At 38.7% G+C, this 17,776-nt stretch overlaps 1 protein-coding gene across 7 annotated transcripts; it reads left to right on the top strand.

Moving 5' to 3' along the window:
- Positions 1-216: 216 nt before the first annotated feature.
- On the top strand, positions 217-17,072 carry slc25a18 (solute carrier family 25 member 18). Of its 7 annotated transcripts, none has more exons than XM_046850099.1 (12): positions 231-364; positions 1,382-1,551; positions 1,680-1,756; positions 6,333-6,556; positions 6,740-6,862; positions 11,457-11,512; positions 11,723-11,813; positions 11,992-12,107; positions 12,727-12,889; positions 14,177-14,337; positions 15,338-15,413; positions 16,010-17,072. In XM_046850099.1, the coding sequence occupies exons 4-12, from the start codon at positions 6,537-6,539 to the stop codon at positions 16,155-16,157; spliced, it is 954 nt and encodes a 317-aa protein (XP_046706055.1). In that variant the 5' UTR covers positions 231-364; positions 1,382-1,551; positions 1,680-1,756; positions 6,333-6,536; the 3' UTR covers positions 16,158-17,072. The 7 variants fall into 7 exon arrangements, with proteins under 7 accessions (XP_046706054.1, XP_046706058.1, XP_046706055.1 ...); XM_046850100.1 differs by lacking the exon at positions 231-364 and adding an exon at positions 739-978 and having other exon boundaries at positions 6,491-6,556; XM_046850097.1 differs by lacking the exon at positions 231-364 and adding an exon at positions 740-978.
- Positions 17,073-17,776: the final 704 nt, after the last annotated feature.

Below are 17,776 nucleotides of genomic sequence, written 5' to 3'. Positions count from 1 at the left end.
GTGTGTGTGTGTGTGTGTGTGTGTGTGTGTGTGTGTGTGTGTGTGTGTGTGTGTGAGTGTGTGTGTGTGTGTGTCATTAGAAAAGGAGGACTTGTGTGCAGGGACACAAAGCTGGTGTTTGTGTAACAGCCCATGTGTGGCGTCTGGCTTTGTCGTCTCTCTCTCTCTCTCTCTCTCTCTCTCTCTCTCTCTCTCTCTCTCTCTCTTTCTCTCTTTCTCTCTCTCTCTCTTTCTCTCTCTCTCCCCCTCTCTCTACCTCTTCCTCTCTCTCTCTCTCATGGTTGCTGCACACATTATTTAAAAATGTTAAAGAAAGACAGATGGACAACTCAATCCCAGTCTCCGTCTGAATGCAGCAGTAGAGGTAAGAACAACAATCATCACATGAATGTAGGAATGAAACAGTCTGTTTGAGCGGTGGGGAAAGTTTGTATGCAGGGAGGAGAGAGAAGAGGAAGTGAGGAGGGAGGATGGAGGAACGAGAGAGAGAGAACATGGTAGTGAGAGAGAGAGAGAGAGAGAGAGAGAGAGAGAAAGAAAGAACATGACAGAGAGAGAGAGAGAGAGAGAGAGAGAGAGAGAGAGAGAGAGGTGTAGGAAAAGCAGCACAGGGAAAAGAGAGGTTGGAAAAAGATAGAGGTAGAGAGAGAGGTAGAGAAAGAGGGAAAGTGAAAAGGAGGACAGAAAGAGAATGGGAGGGAGGGAGGAGAGAGAAAGCAAAAAGTAGGGAGAAGGAGGGAGCGAAAGAGTGTATGAGAGAGAGAAAGAGAGGGAGAGGCCGCTTTGCAGTTTGGCACCAGATGAGTGTAAAAGAAAGAAGAGTGAGTGGAGAGAAAAAAAGACATGCCCAGAATGCTACCAGAGCTCCACAAAGAGGAAAAGTGGGACTAAGAGAGACAGAGAAGGATGTGTTCATGTTAAAAAAACGAGAGAAAAAGAAAGAAACAGAGCAAGAATAGTGAGACACTACAAAACAAGGTGAGTTCTCAAACCGGTATATATTCTTTTGTAAAGAAAGTAGAAAAGGGGGTATTTGCCCTGAGGGTAAAAATAAGGGATTAGAAGAAAAACGAGATTCACATGTGATAGAGAAGGATAAAAGAAAGATGAGAAATAAGAGAAGGATGAATAGACCTCACAAAAAAAACCCGAAAAAAAAATGGTAGTGATGTTGAATTTAATGTTCTGGTACATTTTAGGGTCAAATCAAAGCAACAGAATTATAAGGTATACATGTAAAAAAAAAAAAAAGTGTGTAACGCACTTGAAAAACAAGTCTTATCTTGTTATATAATCACTGATCAGCAGTCAGAGACGGCCAGAGGGATAGTGTTACTAGTTTGTGTTTTTGGCCGTCATCATCTTCCTCTGTTATTGACAGACAGGAAGCAGGCGCTGTTCTTAAGACCCACGTCCCCCGAGCTCACCTTTTCCTGCATCGTAAACCTTTTAGCTGCAGGATTAAAGCTGCTTCAAATGGTCTTTAAAACCCACAGAACACTGAGACACGTTATATGGACAAAAGCTGGTCCACACTTGACCATAACATTGGTATGTGCTTCTTTTTGAACATCTCATTCCACATTTACTGTTAGAATGAGCTCCAATCTTCTTGAAAGATGTTCTAGATTTTGTGGAGATTTCTGGAGATTCACTGAAGGACATTTTTTTTTATGTAGGTGAGGTGAGGATACCTGGGGTATCATCAACGTTTACATTCATACCAAAGCTGTTCAAGAACTCCACTTCGATCCATGTAAAGTATATCTTCATGGTCTTCCTACAGGTTGTTTGAGTGAAGGGTGGGAGAGACACTACCTAATTAACATAGTGATTTACAGAACACAACTTAAGTGAAATGTAAACCTGATCAGCCGCTCAGAAATTTGTGCATTGGATTAAAAGAGGCTATAAATAAAATATAAAAAAAAATTGAGATGATATGATAAAATACTGTACATTAGATAATTATAAAGTGGTATAGTGCAAATATAAATAAAAAATAATGATGTCTAACAAACCAAAAACAGTAACAACGACAATGGGTACAGTTCGGAGAAGAATCACATATGGGTGGAAAAGTCGAGGTGCGCCAATACTTTTGGACATATAATCTGAGAGCGTATTATACAATCACTTTTTTCTCCGTCATGAATTACACTTGGGTTAATGTGATATTGAGGTAAGAATTAACACTTCATCATATGCAAAAAGGAGACAAATTATTATATTTAATTTTATTATAATATTTTTTCGGAAAAAAAGAAATAAAATAAAGCCTGGTACAAAATCCTTTCATAATGAATTCATCGATTTAATATTATTGAAAAAATTTCACAGTATATTACAGAAAAATAATTCAAAAAGGATCAGAAAGCAGCATCATGATTATGGGCATAAATATAAAAACAGGGAATATTTAAATATTAAAATATTAATATATTATTTGGATTTCATCATTTCGTGTACAATTGTATTAATCGTTACCTTCATTATAATGAATATAATTAAATAAATATGACGTGAAAATGTAAAAATGAATGTGTAAGAAGGGTATAAAAAAAGTTTAAATGTATAAATTATTTTTGTATTAAATATTTTTATAATAAAAAATATTCTGAAATTATTATTAAATAATATTAATAATAATAATAATTATAATTATTATTAAATAATTATTATTAAAAACTAAATACTAATTTCAGGCAGCTGGGAAAGAGAGATCCGATTTGTTAAAAATGCCCTCAGTACTGTAGTAGGTGCACAAACAGTAACAGAGGAAGTTCTTCAAACTGTACTTATCGAAGTAGAGGGAATTCTCAATAGAAAAACCTTTAAGTTACGTCTCCTCCAATAACTGATTTAGACCCAATTACCCCAAATCTCCTGCTCATGGGGCAGCCAGACAGTTCTTTAACTCAAGTGATAAACTCTGCCGATGAATCCATAGAACGACGTAGATGGAGACAGAGCCAAGTTCTCACTGATCATTTTTGGTCAAGCTTCGTGAGACACCATTTGTCTAATCACCAGCTATGACACAAATGTCATGCAGAGACTAAAATCCTTGCAATTGGGTCTGTTGTTATGATGGTTGACCCCCAGCTACCACAAGCCCTTTGATTGATTGGGAGAGTAATATGGGCAATTCCTGGAGCAGATGGACAAGTAAGGTCTGCACAGGTCAACGTTAAGGGGTCGATTATACACACGGCCTGTTACCCGTCTCATTAATCTACCAGAGATAGCTGATGAGGATGACATCAAGATCAAACCAACAGACCGGGATTTAGAGACAAATACGACGCTATGCATATTTGGGGGTGGCAGTGTAGGAAAGGATTCTCATTCAGTTGTATTTCCACGCTTCACCACTAGAGGGAGATTCACAGTTCATGATATGTTACCTCTGTGACATCACAGTGCACCGTTTTCCATCAAGAGCCTGAACGCTAAGCAGCAGTTGTCATGTGACATCACGCATCCTACTGAACAGCAGCTAGCCGATGACAGCAAGAATCACATCACACACGATCAATCATAAACCCAGTAAAGTTTGAGTGTTCTGAATCCTTTAACGCTGGGGCAAGTACAATCTCCTGATCAGCGCACACCAGATAGTGAAACATCCTTACAATTGGTCCTTCGAGCTAGAAAGTAAACCTTCCTAACTTTTTTTTGAGGGGGGGGATTAGATACAGTAGATAGATAGATAGATAGATAGATAGATAGATAGATAGATAGATAGATAGATAGATAGATAGATAGATAGATAGATAGATAGATATCTACAGTGGAACCCACTTATCTCGACCTCGGTTAACTCGCCAACCCTATTAAGTCGACGTTTTTGAAGTGGAACCGCCAAATTCTCGCTTTGTCTTAGCATTTTTTAATCGGTTACGTCGATTCCTTTATGCCGCCGAACCCTAATATCTCGAGCACAAGGGGGGCAAATTTGCCACTTAACGTCGGTTATGTCAGGAATCACCCTGCCACGCCCCCAAAAAAACTCCAAAAACACGTGCATGCACATTCTTATTTAATAACGCACATCATTTACATAAAGAAATTTTAAGCACGTTAATATATTGCCGCCATATTGGTTTTTGTTTGTCTCGATCATCGGTTATCTCGACGCTTTTTGCCGACCCCTAGGCCGGCGACATAACTGGGGTTCCACGGTGGGTACGTAGGAAGATGACAGACAGACAGACAGACAGACTCAAATCTGCATTACAGTTTTTCTCTATTGCTAAGACACATTTCTTGAAAGCTGCTCTCCTTTTCTCTAAACTGTGAACACAAAACCCAATTCTCAAGCTGCATTCACAAAACCTCAGACTCTTCTTGCAAAACCAAACTTTCACCTCAAAACAGTTCAATCTGTGCTCAAAACTGAACTATGTTGTCAAATCGTGCCCCGAGTCAATCAAAATTAAAATCACTACGGAACAGTCACTAAACACTACGTAGAAAATTAGAAAACACAATGCTCAGGACATGAAGCTGGAGAAACAAATGTTTATTGTTCACTGTAGGCTAAATGCATGTTGCAAAACAAAAAAAACCTGTGCATTTTGCACTTGTACAAAAAGACAAAACAGAAATCTTGTGCATTTACATGTAGCACTTGTAAAAACAAACAGAAATCTTATGCGTTTGCCACTTGTGTACATTAAGCCCATGTAAAAATAAAGTACAAAAATATACAAATAAGTGCATTACTCAGCCACAGCATCATGTCTCCATACTGGGTCACGCCACAGGACTTCATCCCCATCACAGGCCACATTTTGTCTGGCCAGGCAACAGGGGGAAAAAACCCTGGCATGCCGTATCCAGGCTTGTCACCACAGGCAAGTCCCATGGCTTGCAGGAGATGTACCCTGGTGTAAGGTTGGCGTTCATATACCGTCCACCGCCATGAGGAGAAGAATTCCTTAATGGGGTTTAGGAAAGGGGAGTACGGTGGAAGGCAAAGATTGATAAAACCTTGGTTCATATTGAACCACTCTCTAACCTGGAGGGCTCTGTGAAAACTCACATTGTCCCAAACAACAAGATAGATGGCATGCTCATCCTGCTGCCCTAAACGGGGCATCTCGCGTGTGATTGAAGAAAATGAGGAGCTGGTGAGTGTTGTAGGGCCCCAGGTTGGCATGATGGTGGACAACCCTATGATTGCTAATGGCAGCACATAATGTGACATTGCCACCATGCTGCCCAGGAACACCAACAATGGCCCGATGGCCAATCACATTACGGCCTCTCCTTCTCCTTTTGGTGAGATTAAACCCAGCTTACTGCTATCCCAGCTTACTTGATACCCTCAAAATTTACATGGTCATCAATGCTCTTCTGCTGAATTTTACTCAGTTTAATGGCATTGTTCTCATGGACCATATTAACAATTAGGGTCTCTTGGTGTGGGGAGAACATACCTGTCCTCCTACCCCCATGTGGCAGTCTTTCAATTCTACAAAAAGAGAACATGAAGTTACAAAAAGTATACATGGAATACTAGGCCTACAAACAGTTAGACCAACCCTCCATTACAATACTACAGTACATCGGTACAGTGATGTACTGAAACATATATTTACTTACAGCATACTGTGGTACAGTATATAGTATGTCATACAGTAATTGCTGTCAACATTTACATACTGTACTATAATGTCAAAAAAAGGTAATTACCTGTTCTCTCCTCTAAATCTTCGGATTATGGTGGACACAGTGAATCTACTGATGTTTGGTTGTACCCTTTGTCCAGCCTCCCTCATGCTCATACCATGGACAAGAAGAACATGGTCAATCACAGTAGCTCTGATTTCATCAGATATTACTGTTCTTTGTCTTCGACGATCACCTCGACCTCCTTTCACACAAACTCTTCCTCTCAGATTTCTATCTATTGTAGGTTCCCACAAACCAGTGCTCTCTGAACTGGCTTACTGTATATGTTCCCTCACATCATTACCCAAAAGTGTGATCCATTTTGAGTTGTTGTGTTCAAGTGGTGACACCTGTGCTTTGATTGTGTTTGACTTTTGTCACCTGTGCTCACCATTATGCAGCACGGGTGCATCACAATGAAAATGTGTTGGCAAGTTGTGCCTAAACAGGTGAAAAGTTCTTATGGTTTGGCCAAAAGAGTGATTGATTCAGTCAGTGGGTTCAGGCAACTGAGCATTTGGTTCAGACAATAGGGTTTAGTGTTTTAGCAATTGAGAAAAACTGTTAGATGGAATCTGTAGGAATCTGACATACAGCACTGAGTCTTATAAAACAGTTCATCCTCATCTGGAGATCGTTTCTTTTCCTCCCAGGTGCTGACGAGATGAATAGAATTACCACACACACCTTCTGAACCACTTGCCTACAGCATTAGTGTGTGAGAGAGTGTAAAAGAGTGTGTGAGTGTTTTGTGTATGTGTGAAGGATCCTATTAGTGCCACCTACCAAAAGGTTGGTTCTCACACCTTAGACCCAGTGTGTGACAGAGGAAGAAGAAGGTGAAGAGAAGAGGAAGGATGGCGGAACAGAAAGTCTGGTAGGTCTTTTGATCTATCTATCTATCTATCTATCTATCTATCTATCTATCTATCTATCTATCTATCTATCTATCTATCTATCTATCTATCTATCTATCTATCTATCTATCTATCTATCTATCTATCTCCTTCTAGTAAATCCTGATTGCTTCCTGTGTGTTTGTGTTTCCTGTCATTTACAGTCTCCCTGCTAAACTGATCAATGGGGGCGTGGCCGGGCTGGTGGGCGTTACCTGCGTGTTCCCCATCGATCTGGCGAAGACCCGCCTCCAGAATCAGCAGGGTGCTCGAGTCTACAGCGGGATGTGAGTGTTTCTTTTCACCACAGCACACTTTCTTCTTCATTCATAAAAATACATTTCTCTCATTCATCTGTGCATCGAAACGTACACAAAACCTGAAAATGTATATTGTTACGTGCATCTTCTGCACCACCCGTAACATGTCAGTCGAAGATTTTGTTTCCTCAGACATTTCCTTGGATAACTGTTGTGTAGATGAATTTGCTTTCTTTCCATTCATTATCATTCCCCATACTGTACAGTGAAATTATGGCACAAGTGTTTGGTCATCTTACATGCTTGTGTGAAAGAATGATGAGGAGGAAAATACTCCATGACCTCGAAGGCAGTGATGGAATAGAGGTTCTTGTCTTCTGAGACCTTTGAGATCAACAAGATTTGAGATCTGAGACCATCACCGGCTAGGAGATGGACTAGACAAACCGTGAGAAGTTTATGTGAGTGAGCCAAGGAAATTTGGTTGTCAAAGCGAGCAGACGGATTCAAATTTCTCGGAGTTCACGTATCAAAGGATGTCGCCTAAAAGGCTCAGCAGTACATACAAAAAAGGAATTTCCTTGGTGCACTTTCAGAAACTTCTGAAGAACCTCTGAGACATCACTGAAAATCCATGACTGAGAATCAGGAGAGAAGATGTTTGATGAAGGCCACCGTCTGTATGCAAATTTGAATTCTTGAGCTCACACATTAGATCACGTCACCTGCACTGCTCAGAAATCCGTTCTTGTCAAGAACTTGTTAGAGAACCAAAATTACCTCATCTCATTTTCACAGGTTTGAAGCATATCTACTAATGGTTTAATGTTACACAGTTCGGTCCGTACCTCGGTTTTTATGCCACGGTTCGGTTTAATTGCAGTACAGTTCGTGAAAGAAATGCAAAACTTTGCTTAATTGCTTAGTGTTTTCTAACGTCATTTATTATTATTTAAGATTTGTAAACAGTTTACATTTTTGAAAACTATTTTAAATAAAAATGCTTGATTGGTATAAATAAAAAATAAAATATATAAATATAAAACACTATAAATACATTTTGTTATATTGATTAATTTGGGTAATCGATTAAATCAAATTAAATTTTAGATCAAAAAATGTAATTGAATATTTAAAATGTAATTAAATAGTTTACATTTGTTAGACCCCATTTGGGTAATACAGTGTGTACAGTGTATATATATATATATATATATATATATATATATATATATATATATATATGTGTGTGTGTGTGTGTGTGTGTGTGTGTGTGTGTGTTTACATGTAATGTTTCATTTTCTAAAGATATGTTCTACTGAACTGTTCTATGTATATTTCAGCAAACTTTAATTAAGTCTTTATTTAAGAAACACACAATATAGTTATTTATTTATTTATTTATTTAATTTGGAGATAGCAGAGCTGAAGATGTTGAGATGTTCATTAGGAGTGACGACGATGGACAGGATTAGAAATGAGTTTATTAGAGTGACAGCGCATGTAGGACATTTTGGAGACAAGGTGCGGGAGGTGAGATTGAGATGGTTTGGACATGTGCAGAGGAGGGACATGGGGTATATCAGTAGGAGAATGCTGAGGATGGAGCCACCAGGAAGGAGGAAAAGAGGAAGACCAAGGAGGAGGTTTATGGAGGTGATGAAGGAAGACATGCTGGAGGTTGATATGAAAGAGGCAGATGTAGAGGACAGGGGGGTGTGGAGACGGATGATCCACGGTGGCGACCCCTGATGGGAGAAGCTGAAAAAAGAATTTACTCAAAATCAAATTCATTTCTTCCATCCTTCATTCATATATCCATTTCCTCAATATGTGTAACTAGAAAGGACGTGGCGACGAGTATTTGCACAAACGCAATAAAAATCGAGTTTCCAGTGCGGATCGAGTAGCCAAAGTGACACTGTGCTCAAAGTGTGAGGCGGAGCCTAAACAAACTTGTGGTACACCATTTAATATGTTTGTGAGATAACTCGGATTTTAACTATGTTTCACACATAAAACAAGGATTGCATCCGGTACACATGTGCATCGTAAGTGTACTGTTACATTTTTAGGATCTTGCAAAATACAGTCAAGGACAAAAGAAAAGTTTGAAATTATTGCTGAGAAACATCTCAATGAACATTGAATCTTCTCAAACATCTCGATGCTACACATTTTTCTACGAATAAACAGTCAGAAAACCTGCAACACTGTAACAACAGAACATTTGGAACTTGGAATGAGCTCAAACCAGAACAAAATTTAAAACAGTGCTGTTTTGTTTGTCCAGTTGCAGTTTCCTGCTTTAAAACTCACACATGGCCGCTTTAAAACCAGATGACTGAAAGTGCACATGGGATGCATTAATCTGTGTTTATATTTTCCGACTGAACGGTTTTGGGCGCCGGTCCATTCTGCTAGAGGTTATCATCACATGCTTTTTGATTTAGACAGAAATCAGCTCCAGCCTCCACATCAAACTTCTTGTTTTTCAGTGTTTGTTGTTTGGCTAGCAACAGCGAGCTAGCATGCTGACTGTAGCATTAAGAGAGCAGATTCGTAGCTGGGGTGACGTCTTTCTCCTTTCTCTGTGACTTACATAAGAATCTGTGTGAATACCTAAGTGAGTGAAGAGGAAAAGGCTCAATGCCATGCTTGAGGCACTTTTTTTTTTTTCCAGCACATGGTTCTAAAAGACAGGGTATTTTTTTGTTGTTGCTGTGATTCACTGGGAGCTCTGAGTCATGTGTCCATTTATGGGCCTTTATTTAGAAGTGGGTTAGAGGAGTGGTACTGCTGAATACCAGAGATACTGAGAATTTCATCTTTACTTTACTTCATTATTCAGTTCCAAAAGTGTAACTATAGTCCCTGAGACACATATTGGAAGTGTAGTGGTTGAGAAGTCTACAGTTATATGACTCTGATATTGCAGAATAAGCAAGTAGCTATTAAAAAACCTCACAAGTGAATTTATTTTTGTTTTTTAGTTTGCATGATTAGGATCGAGTTTATTCTCATCAGATTAGGGATTAGATTTGTTAGCAATTTTAATTGTCTTTATGAATCTGATGGGGATTAACGATTAAGCTGATAAAATTTATGGCTTATTATAGAGAAACGGCATTATTATTTAACAAAATCAGCAATTTAGATTTGAATAAAAATAAAACGAGAGAAGAGATTATTAGTTTTTTTTTTTTGTTTGTTTGTTTTTCACATACATGTACTATCAGGTACGGATTTTGGCGAATCTTTATATTGTCCTAAATCCTTCACTTATTTGCTTTACAGTTTTTCTCAGTTGCTTTGGAGCTTTTCTCGAATCATCCTTAATATTTCCAAACCAGTGAGCGCATTTCTCAAAACAATTTGTACAAACAGCACACAACAATGGATTTCTTGCAAAAGCCTTTATTTTTCTCCAAATCCTTCGTTCATCATTCAAAAGTTATTATTTGTGTTAAATGAACATCTCATTCCCATCAGAATGAAAAAACCGTTATGGCATTGTTTACAAACAGAATCATCAGAATGTTCAGTCGTGTTCTCAGTATGATGCTGCACAGTTTCAGCATTTCTTGATATAAACTACGGTTTGGATCACAGAGACTGAAAATGCACAAAATTTGACCTCCTTCTGTTTGGCATCTTTGAATTCCAGCAGCAAAAATTTATTTATTTAATTGTATATTTGATTTATACTGATTGCAAGACACCGGACAGGATTTACACTTTTACTTTACTGTACTGGTGTTTGTTCGTTTCTTAGTTGTTGATCGATTTTCAGAATGTATAATTCTGTGTTTTGTCTGTATTCACTCTCAAATTAAAGGTTCACCAGATTCACCTTTGACCTGTTTTAGAGAACTGGTTGATTAACGGTTGATCTGATGCAGTTCACTCGCCTTCATTAGTGACATTCAAGATTCATCTGCACGATTCATCAATTCAACAAATGTTAGATGACAGATTCTGACAACTGGTTTAACCATTTTGCATTCAATGACGTATACAATGAACTGATCCTGAGATGTTTTTGGGGTTAAAACTATTCAGGTGAAACCAGTAAAATATATTTTTAATAACACGAACATAAACAGCTGATAATGTAGGAAACAGCAGACACTCGTACACAATCAATTAAATGATGTACAAAAGCATTCGCAATTTGATCAAAGCAACAAGAAATATTTTTATAATGAGCACAAATGACTCAATGATGTGGAGGTCGAACAAATAGTTTTGGGAAATGAATTTCTGATCTGAGAAACTCTCCAAAGCAACTGAGAAAAACTGTAGCTCAAGCACATGTTTTGTGTATTTCGTCCACCACTGAGAACATCAGTCTTGTACCTAAGTAAAAGTTCTAATCCCCTGATTAATTATGACTCCAGTAACAGTGAAAACCTCCTCCTTTTAAATTTCTACTCAAGTTAAAGTAGAAAAATTCTTGCTTTTGAACAGACTTAAGTATGAAAAATAAAAGTGATTGTGGTCTGACAGATTTAACAAACTGGTAGAAATGACAATATTTACATTTTTGTGCATCAAGACTCTCAGATTATTTGCTAATTCTACAGAAATCTGTTTTGTTTTTTGTTTTTTGGCTGTGAAGGTTGGACTGTTTGACCAAGACGATTAGGACAGAAGGCTACTTTGGGATGTATCGAGGTACAGTTTCGTCTCACCGTTAACCCTGTGTTTTCTGCTGTCGGTATTTCCACAAACTTTCCACTGATTCAATGCATTACTCAGCAAATTAATTACTCAGCACTCAGATGGCCTTCTCCAACTCGAGTTACCCACTCAAAGAAATTTCCCACAACAGCACATCCCATAAAACTGTATTAAAAAAAAACACTTGTTCTTCAACTTTTCCAGGTGCTGCAGTGAACCTCACCCTTGTAACTCCGGAGAAAGCGATAAAACTCGCAGCCAATGACGTCTTCAGACAAAAGCTCTCCAAGGACGGGTCTGTCACTCAATAAACATCACTGGTCAAACAGTCTAAATCACAAAAAAGCGATATTTTGCTTGAATGACTTCATTCAAGCTTTACTTATTGGTGGTGAAGATTAGGTCTTGATTAATCAGACACTGATGTACTTTAGAGATCTGCTGACCAGGTCACATGTTTGTGTGGTTTAAAGGAAGCTGGCATTATGGGGCGAGATCCTTGCAGGCTGTGGGGCAGGAATGTGTCAGGTGGTGGTCACAACCCCGATGGAGATGCTGAAAATCCAGCTGCAGGACGCTGGAAGGTTGGGTGAGTCATGAGTCCACCCAAGATCATTATTGTTTTATTGATACACATATTTTATTGTGTTTTATTAACAATTTAACTACTGAGTTCAAATTCCAGCACAAAGCTAAACATTTTGAATAAATGATATAAAAGTCGCTCTCTATAAAGGTGTCCGTGTAAATGGCGAAATTGGGGAAATCAGGTCATGAGCTCAAATCCCAACACCACACTCATCAGCTCATTATATCAGTGACATCCAACCCTAAGCTGCTCTGGATAAGGGCATATGTTAAAGCAGAGTCAGTTCTAGACTTTTGGATTCTTCTGAATTTGAAGTCTTTAGTTCATCATTGTTCACAGACCCTTTATGAGTTCAGAGGGTGGAGACCCACATTTGAGCAGTGATATTAACTGGTTCCACTTCAGTTGAGTGACAGTTAATATCCATTGGAAAAAGAGCCAAGTCTCACGATGCCTATCTTGATTGGTGAATTAGTGTATATTTTTGTTACAGTAATAGAGGCCACACCTCCATGATCAATGCCTTAGGCAATTGCCTGCTCTACCTATAGCTAGCACTGGCCCGGTGTTAAAGATACATGTTATGTTACTCACAAATACACTGCGTTTATCTCTACAGCGGCACAGAGATCCGTGTCAGCCTCTGCTCCTGCCTCATCGCCGTCTCTGGCATCTTCTCCCCACACTACAGTACGTCGCTCGGCCACTGCCATCACGCTGGAGCTGCTGAGAACGCAGGGCCTCCGGGGCCTCTACAAGGGCACAGGGGCCACTCTACTCAGGTCGGACACCTTCCCTCTGACACTTTAGACTCATGATGTCTTTTGATTGTACTGAGATTTGAATCATAAAAGGTGAATGCTACACTTACTGCTGGACGACGTCAGGGTCATGGGTTTGTCCCAGATTGTCTGTATGGAAAAGTTCACTCTGCATTTATATGGGTTTCTTCCGTGTTGTTTGGTTTCCTCGCTTGACTAAAAACATGCGGATAAACATATTGGATGAAGCTGTTAAAGTGCTGGATGTCAATGAATGAATACGTGTAATTATAGTGATATAGTGTACCGTGATCATTTATCTTATCGTCCATCAGTCTGAAGGCTCGTATATGATCGGTTGGAAGGAAACTGTGAGTTTAGAGCGTCGAATGCACTGGTTGTTTGCGGTCAGTTTAATTGTTCGAATTTAGTTCTAGTGTATTAGATTTTGAAACACACAAATCCTTAACCTAATTATACCAGTTGACACAATGGTTCAATGGGTAGTGTTGCTGCTTGCTCCAAGGTGCCTGGTTTGATCCTGAGGTTCTTGTATCCGTCTTTACGATGGTTTGACACTGTGTTTTTGTGTTTGGTCTATAAACTCCACTTTGTTGGACTCCAGGAACAAAACTTTTAGGACGTATTGTAATTGGATTGGCTCATGTGTTCACTGATTCATTCAGCTACTATTTCTACCTCTAATTTAATATAAACTACGACTGAGTCTTCCAAATTCTGGCTTATGTTGCAGTATTTAAATGTTACGATGGATGATGATATGCATGTTTACATACACAGATCAGCCTTAACATTAAAACCAATGTCACATTAGTTCTCTCGTTACAATGGCACCGATCACATGGGTGGAATTTATTTGATACACAGTACATATATATGTATATATACTCAGAGGACCAAGTTAGACTTCTTCACAGCTGGGGAATGTCGGATAATGTATTGTATGTATATATAATTTTTTAATTTGTATTGTTTAAGACTCCAAATTCCCCAAACTCTAAATCAATCATCTGTAAACAAAAGTCCAATCTACACCGCAGCTTATAGGACCTCAGATATCTTGCGAAGTCCAGGCCTTAGACAACTTAATTGTTTAAGTGGCACGAGAGTAACTACACAATATCAGGCAGGTTGTTGATGTTATGGCTGATCGGTGTATATGTCAGATAACAGGATTTCGATTATGAACCTGCTGATCTAATTTTTCTTCATGGCATCGCTGCTGAAGCTTCCAAAGGAAAGTCATAGAAGAATAGTTTTAATTCCTTGTTTCTCTCTTTTTCGCAGGGACGTGCCGTTCTCGATGATCTATTTCCCGCTCTTTGCCAAATTTAACGCGGTGGGTCGGAGCGGAGATCTCCCTCACGAACGCGCTCCTTTCCTGCAGTCTTTCGCTTCGGGATGCGCCGCCGGCTCGGTGGCGGCCGTGGCGGTCACTCCTCTGGATGGTAAGACTCAGACCAGAGAAGAGTGAAAGATCACGATCTTTATCTCTTGCTTTTTCTTTTCCTGTCGGTAACCTTTTTAAAAAGATCAAAGAGGGATTCAAAGAGGAATTAGATCCGACAGTGAGCTAAAGAGATGGCGTTCCCTTTGTCCTTCATAACCTTAAAAGGGCTAAGTGTACATAAGTCCTGCTATCATTATAAAGTGATTGTGAGAATGTTGCGTAATCCTTTTCAGACATGTGAGAGCATGTTTAAAAAGCCGGCTCGGGGCAGGTGTAGAAGGACAATAGATTTTTTTTTGATGTTTCGTTTTGAAAGGCTGGATTTAAACACCTCAGTAGCCCAATTGCCCAAGTCTTCAACTCATCACGTCTGCTCAAATAACCTATAATTTGCCTAACAGTCATCAAGTCTTAAGATAAATTTGTATACAATGTCATGGTGGTTCATGAAATCCTCTTCAGAAATGAAGGACTTATATGGGGGGTTAAAAGCTATCAAATGTAACTCACAGGTTCTGACATGAACTTCTCAGTCTCTTCAGTTCCCAGATGTATACGAACAGAAGACATGAGGCTACACAGGAGAAAACATGGCCCTGTCCCAATTTATTTGGAGACCTGTTGCAGACATCTAATTCAAAATCACCTTTTATTCCCGCCCTTAAAATTATATATACTCAGTTTAAACATCTGATATGTTTTCTTATGTTCTATTGTGAAGAAAATATTGATTTATGAGATTTGCAAAAAAAAAAGATTTTGTGTAAAATAATCCCAAACACATCCCACCTTTAATCTCTGTATATACAGACCCATGTGATAGAGCATGAGCAGGGTTAAGTTGTAAAAGAAGCTCATATAAGGGTTTATCTTTCCAGTTTTTGCAGCTTTAAAATATGAAGGACCAAAAATATGAAATTGGAAATATTCCCTAAATGCTAAATGTGGAGAACAGGCTGAATTCTGTAGGTAATGGTTGTGTTCTGTTTCTTCCCCAGTCATAAAGACTCGTCTTCAGACATTGCAGAAGGGGGAGGGAGAAGATTCCTACCGGGGCATCATTGACTGTACACGGTAAGAAGATTGACCGATTAATCGGTGAATAAGTGAAAGCGGTGAATATCCTTCATCAAGTAGGAGATCTGTTATACAAACCGATCAGGTGTAACATTATGTTAGTGGATGGATATATTTATTAGGCAGCAAGTGAACATTTTGTCCTCAAAGTTGATGTTAGAAGCAGGAAAAATGGGGGGGGGTGTAAGGATTTGAGCGAGTTTGTGATGTCTAGACAAAATTGTGACGTCTAGACGTCTGGGTCAGAGCATCTCCAAAACTGTCCAAAACAAATAGATTAAAACTAAAGTGGCGAGTCTGTTAGATATTTGTGTAGAAATTCAATGAGAGAAAGTAAAAAGTTGTCCGAAAAAGAAAGAGTGAAGTTAATTAAGTGCAGTAACGAAGTATTTATACATTATTACTTTTCACCTCGAGACACAACACACGAGTGTAGAGTGAGATAAGTCTATATATAAGTGCTTTATACCAGTTTTTGGATAAAAATGTCATGTGACATGTCAGGTATAAGATCCATACCTGTATAATCAGGAAATAATGTGTATAAAATGTTGCTGTGAATTGTTTTTGATTTATTCTGATTGGATTCACAGGCGCATTCTGAGTCGCGAAGGGCCGGCTGCCTTCCTTAAAGGAGCGACGTGTCGAGCGCTGGTCATCGCCCCGCTCTTTGGGATCGCACAAGGCATCTACTTCCTGGGTGTGGGTGAGCAGGTGATGAAGCTGCTGGGATCATCTTAGTGATCAAACACACAGTACTGTTTCAGTACGTGGACAGAGGACAGAGCACGTGACCTGGGGTTGGAGTGGTTATTTGAGAAAGATGTTAATTTACGTAACCAAAAAAATAAGAAAAATTAAAGGGTTGTTAATGATAATCGCACAACTCGATTGTGTTTAAAAATGTTTTTTGGGGAAAACAGGGTCCTTGGTTTATCCGAAGGTGTTTAATTCAGTGGTTCTCAAACTTTTTCAGCAGGATGCCCCCTTGTGTGGGGTGAATCCTCAAACGTAAAATTTTTCTTAAACATTTTGAATCGTACCAAAAACTAATGAATCTGTACAATGGCGGAACATCAATTCTGTTTGAAGTCTTATTTCTCTGAGGTTGAATATACAACATTTTTGAAATTCTACATTTCATAAAACACACTAGTACATCAACGAAGGATTTGGTGATGTGCTGCAAAAATTTATATTTTTTCACATTTCTATACATTTATCATAGTTGGCAATCCTGATATACAGGTAAAAAAAGTAAAAAAAAAAAAAAATTTTATCTAGATTAATCATAGAATTTCTATGCGGCCCCACTAGCGACATCTGGTGGCCACTCATGGGACCGCGGCCCCCAGTTTGAGAACCACTGGTCTAATTCACTTTGATTTTGACTGATTGCAAGAAATAATATCAGTAGTACAGTAAATAAAAAGGCTAGAATTAATATAGTAATATAATCAGGATACAAAAACATGTCTTCCTGCCCTCTCCGGGGCACATGGAGAAATTTTTGCAGGGAATCAAATTTGCCTCGGTCTGGGACGCGTCTCAATCTGCTTTCTAGGCCGCGTTTACTTTATTGCTTTCTTTATTGTTAAATCTCAGAAATATATGACTGATACACTATATAAACATGATCTTGACTCCACCTGGAAAGGATGAAGTGTGGCTTTAATTGTGACCTACGTCCTGAGAAAGTACAAAAATGATATTCACATATTATTAATCACCTTTTTTGCTTGCACTAATCTTTTACATGTATCTGTGCTGAGAATCTAGAGCTCTATGAGGACCTCCACAGTCTTTTAAACAATGTTGATGGAGGTCTCGCAAACTGTACACTACTATACATTGCACCAAAAACTATATATGATGAAGAATGACCTGTTTTTTGATCTCATGGTCTGGTCACATGACTCACGTAGATGCGACTGAGTCAAGATTCGAGGACAAAACTGCAATATTACTATGTTATTATTATCTTCAGACACACAGATTGACTCTGAGTATTATAACTGTACTAAAATGAAGAGCACAAGTAACATGGTCAAAAAAAATACAGAACTGCTTCAAGTGTTCTGTAAGACAGCACTGAGTTGAGAAATAGTGCCTCCTTGTGGTTTGATGTTAAACTACAGTCTGACTCAAATCATGAGGGTTTTTTTTGTTAATTATTTAATCATTTTAATAATTGTATTCATTTTAAATCAAGCTTGAATCCGATTACATGGAAATGATGTACAGTGATTTGTATATTCAGATTTGTATCATGACATGCATTTTCATACAACTCGGTTTACGATGTTCGTCAGGATACAGCGCATTCACAAGGTGTTCGGATCGATTTACTCGTTTGCGAT

Source organism: Silurus meridionalis, chromosome 5 (genome assembly GCF_014805685.1).
Source record: "Silurus meridionalis isolate SWU-2019-XX chromosome 5, ASM1480568v1, whole genome shotgun sequence".
Lineage (NCBI taxonomy): Eukaryota > Metazoa > Chordata > Actinopteri > Siluriformes > Siluridae > Silurus > Silurus meridionalis.
This window is presented reverse-complemented; position numbering and strand designations above follow the sequence as displayed.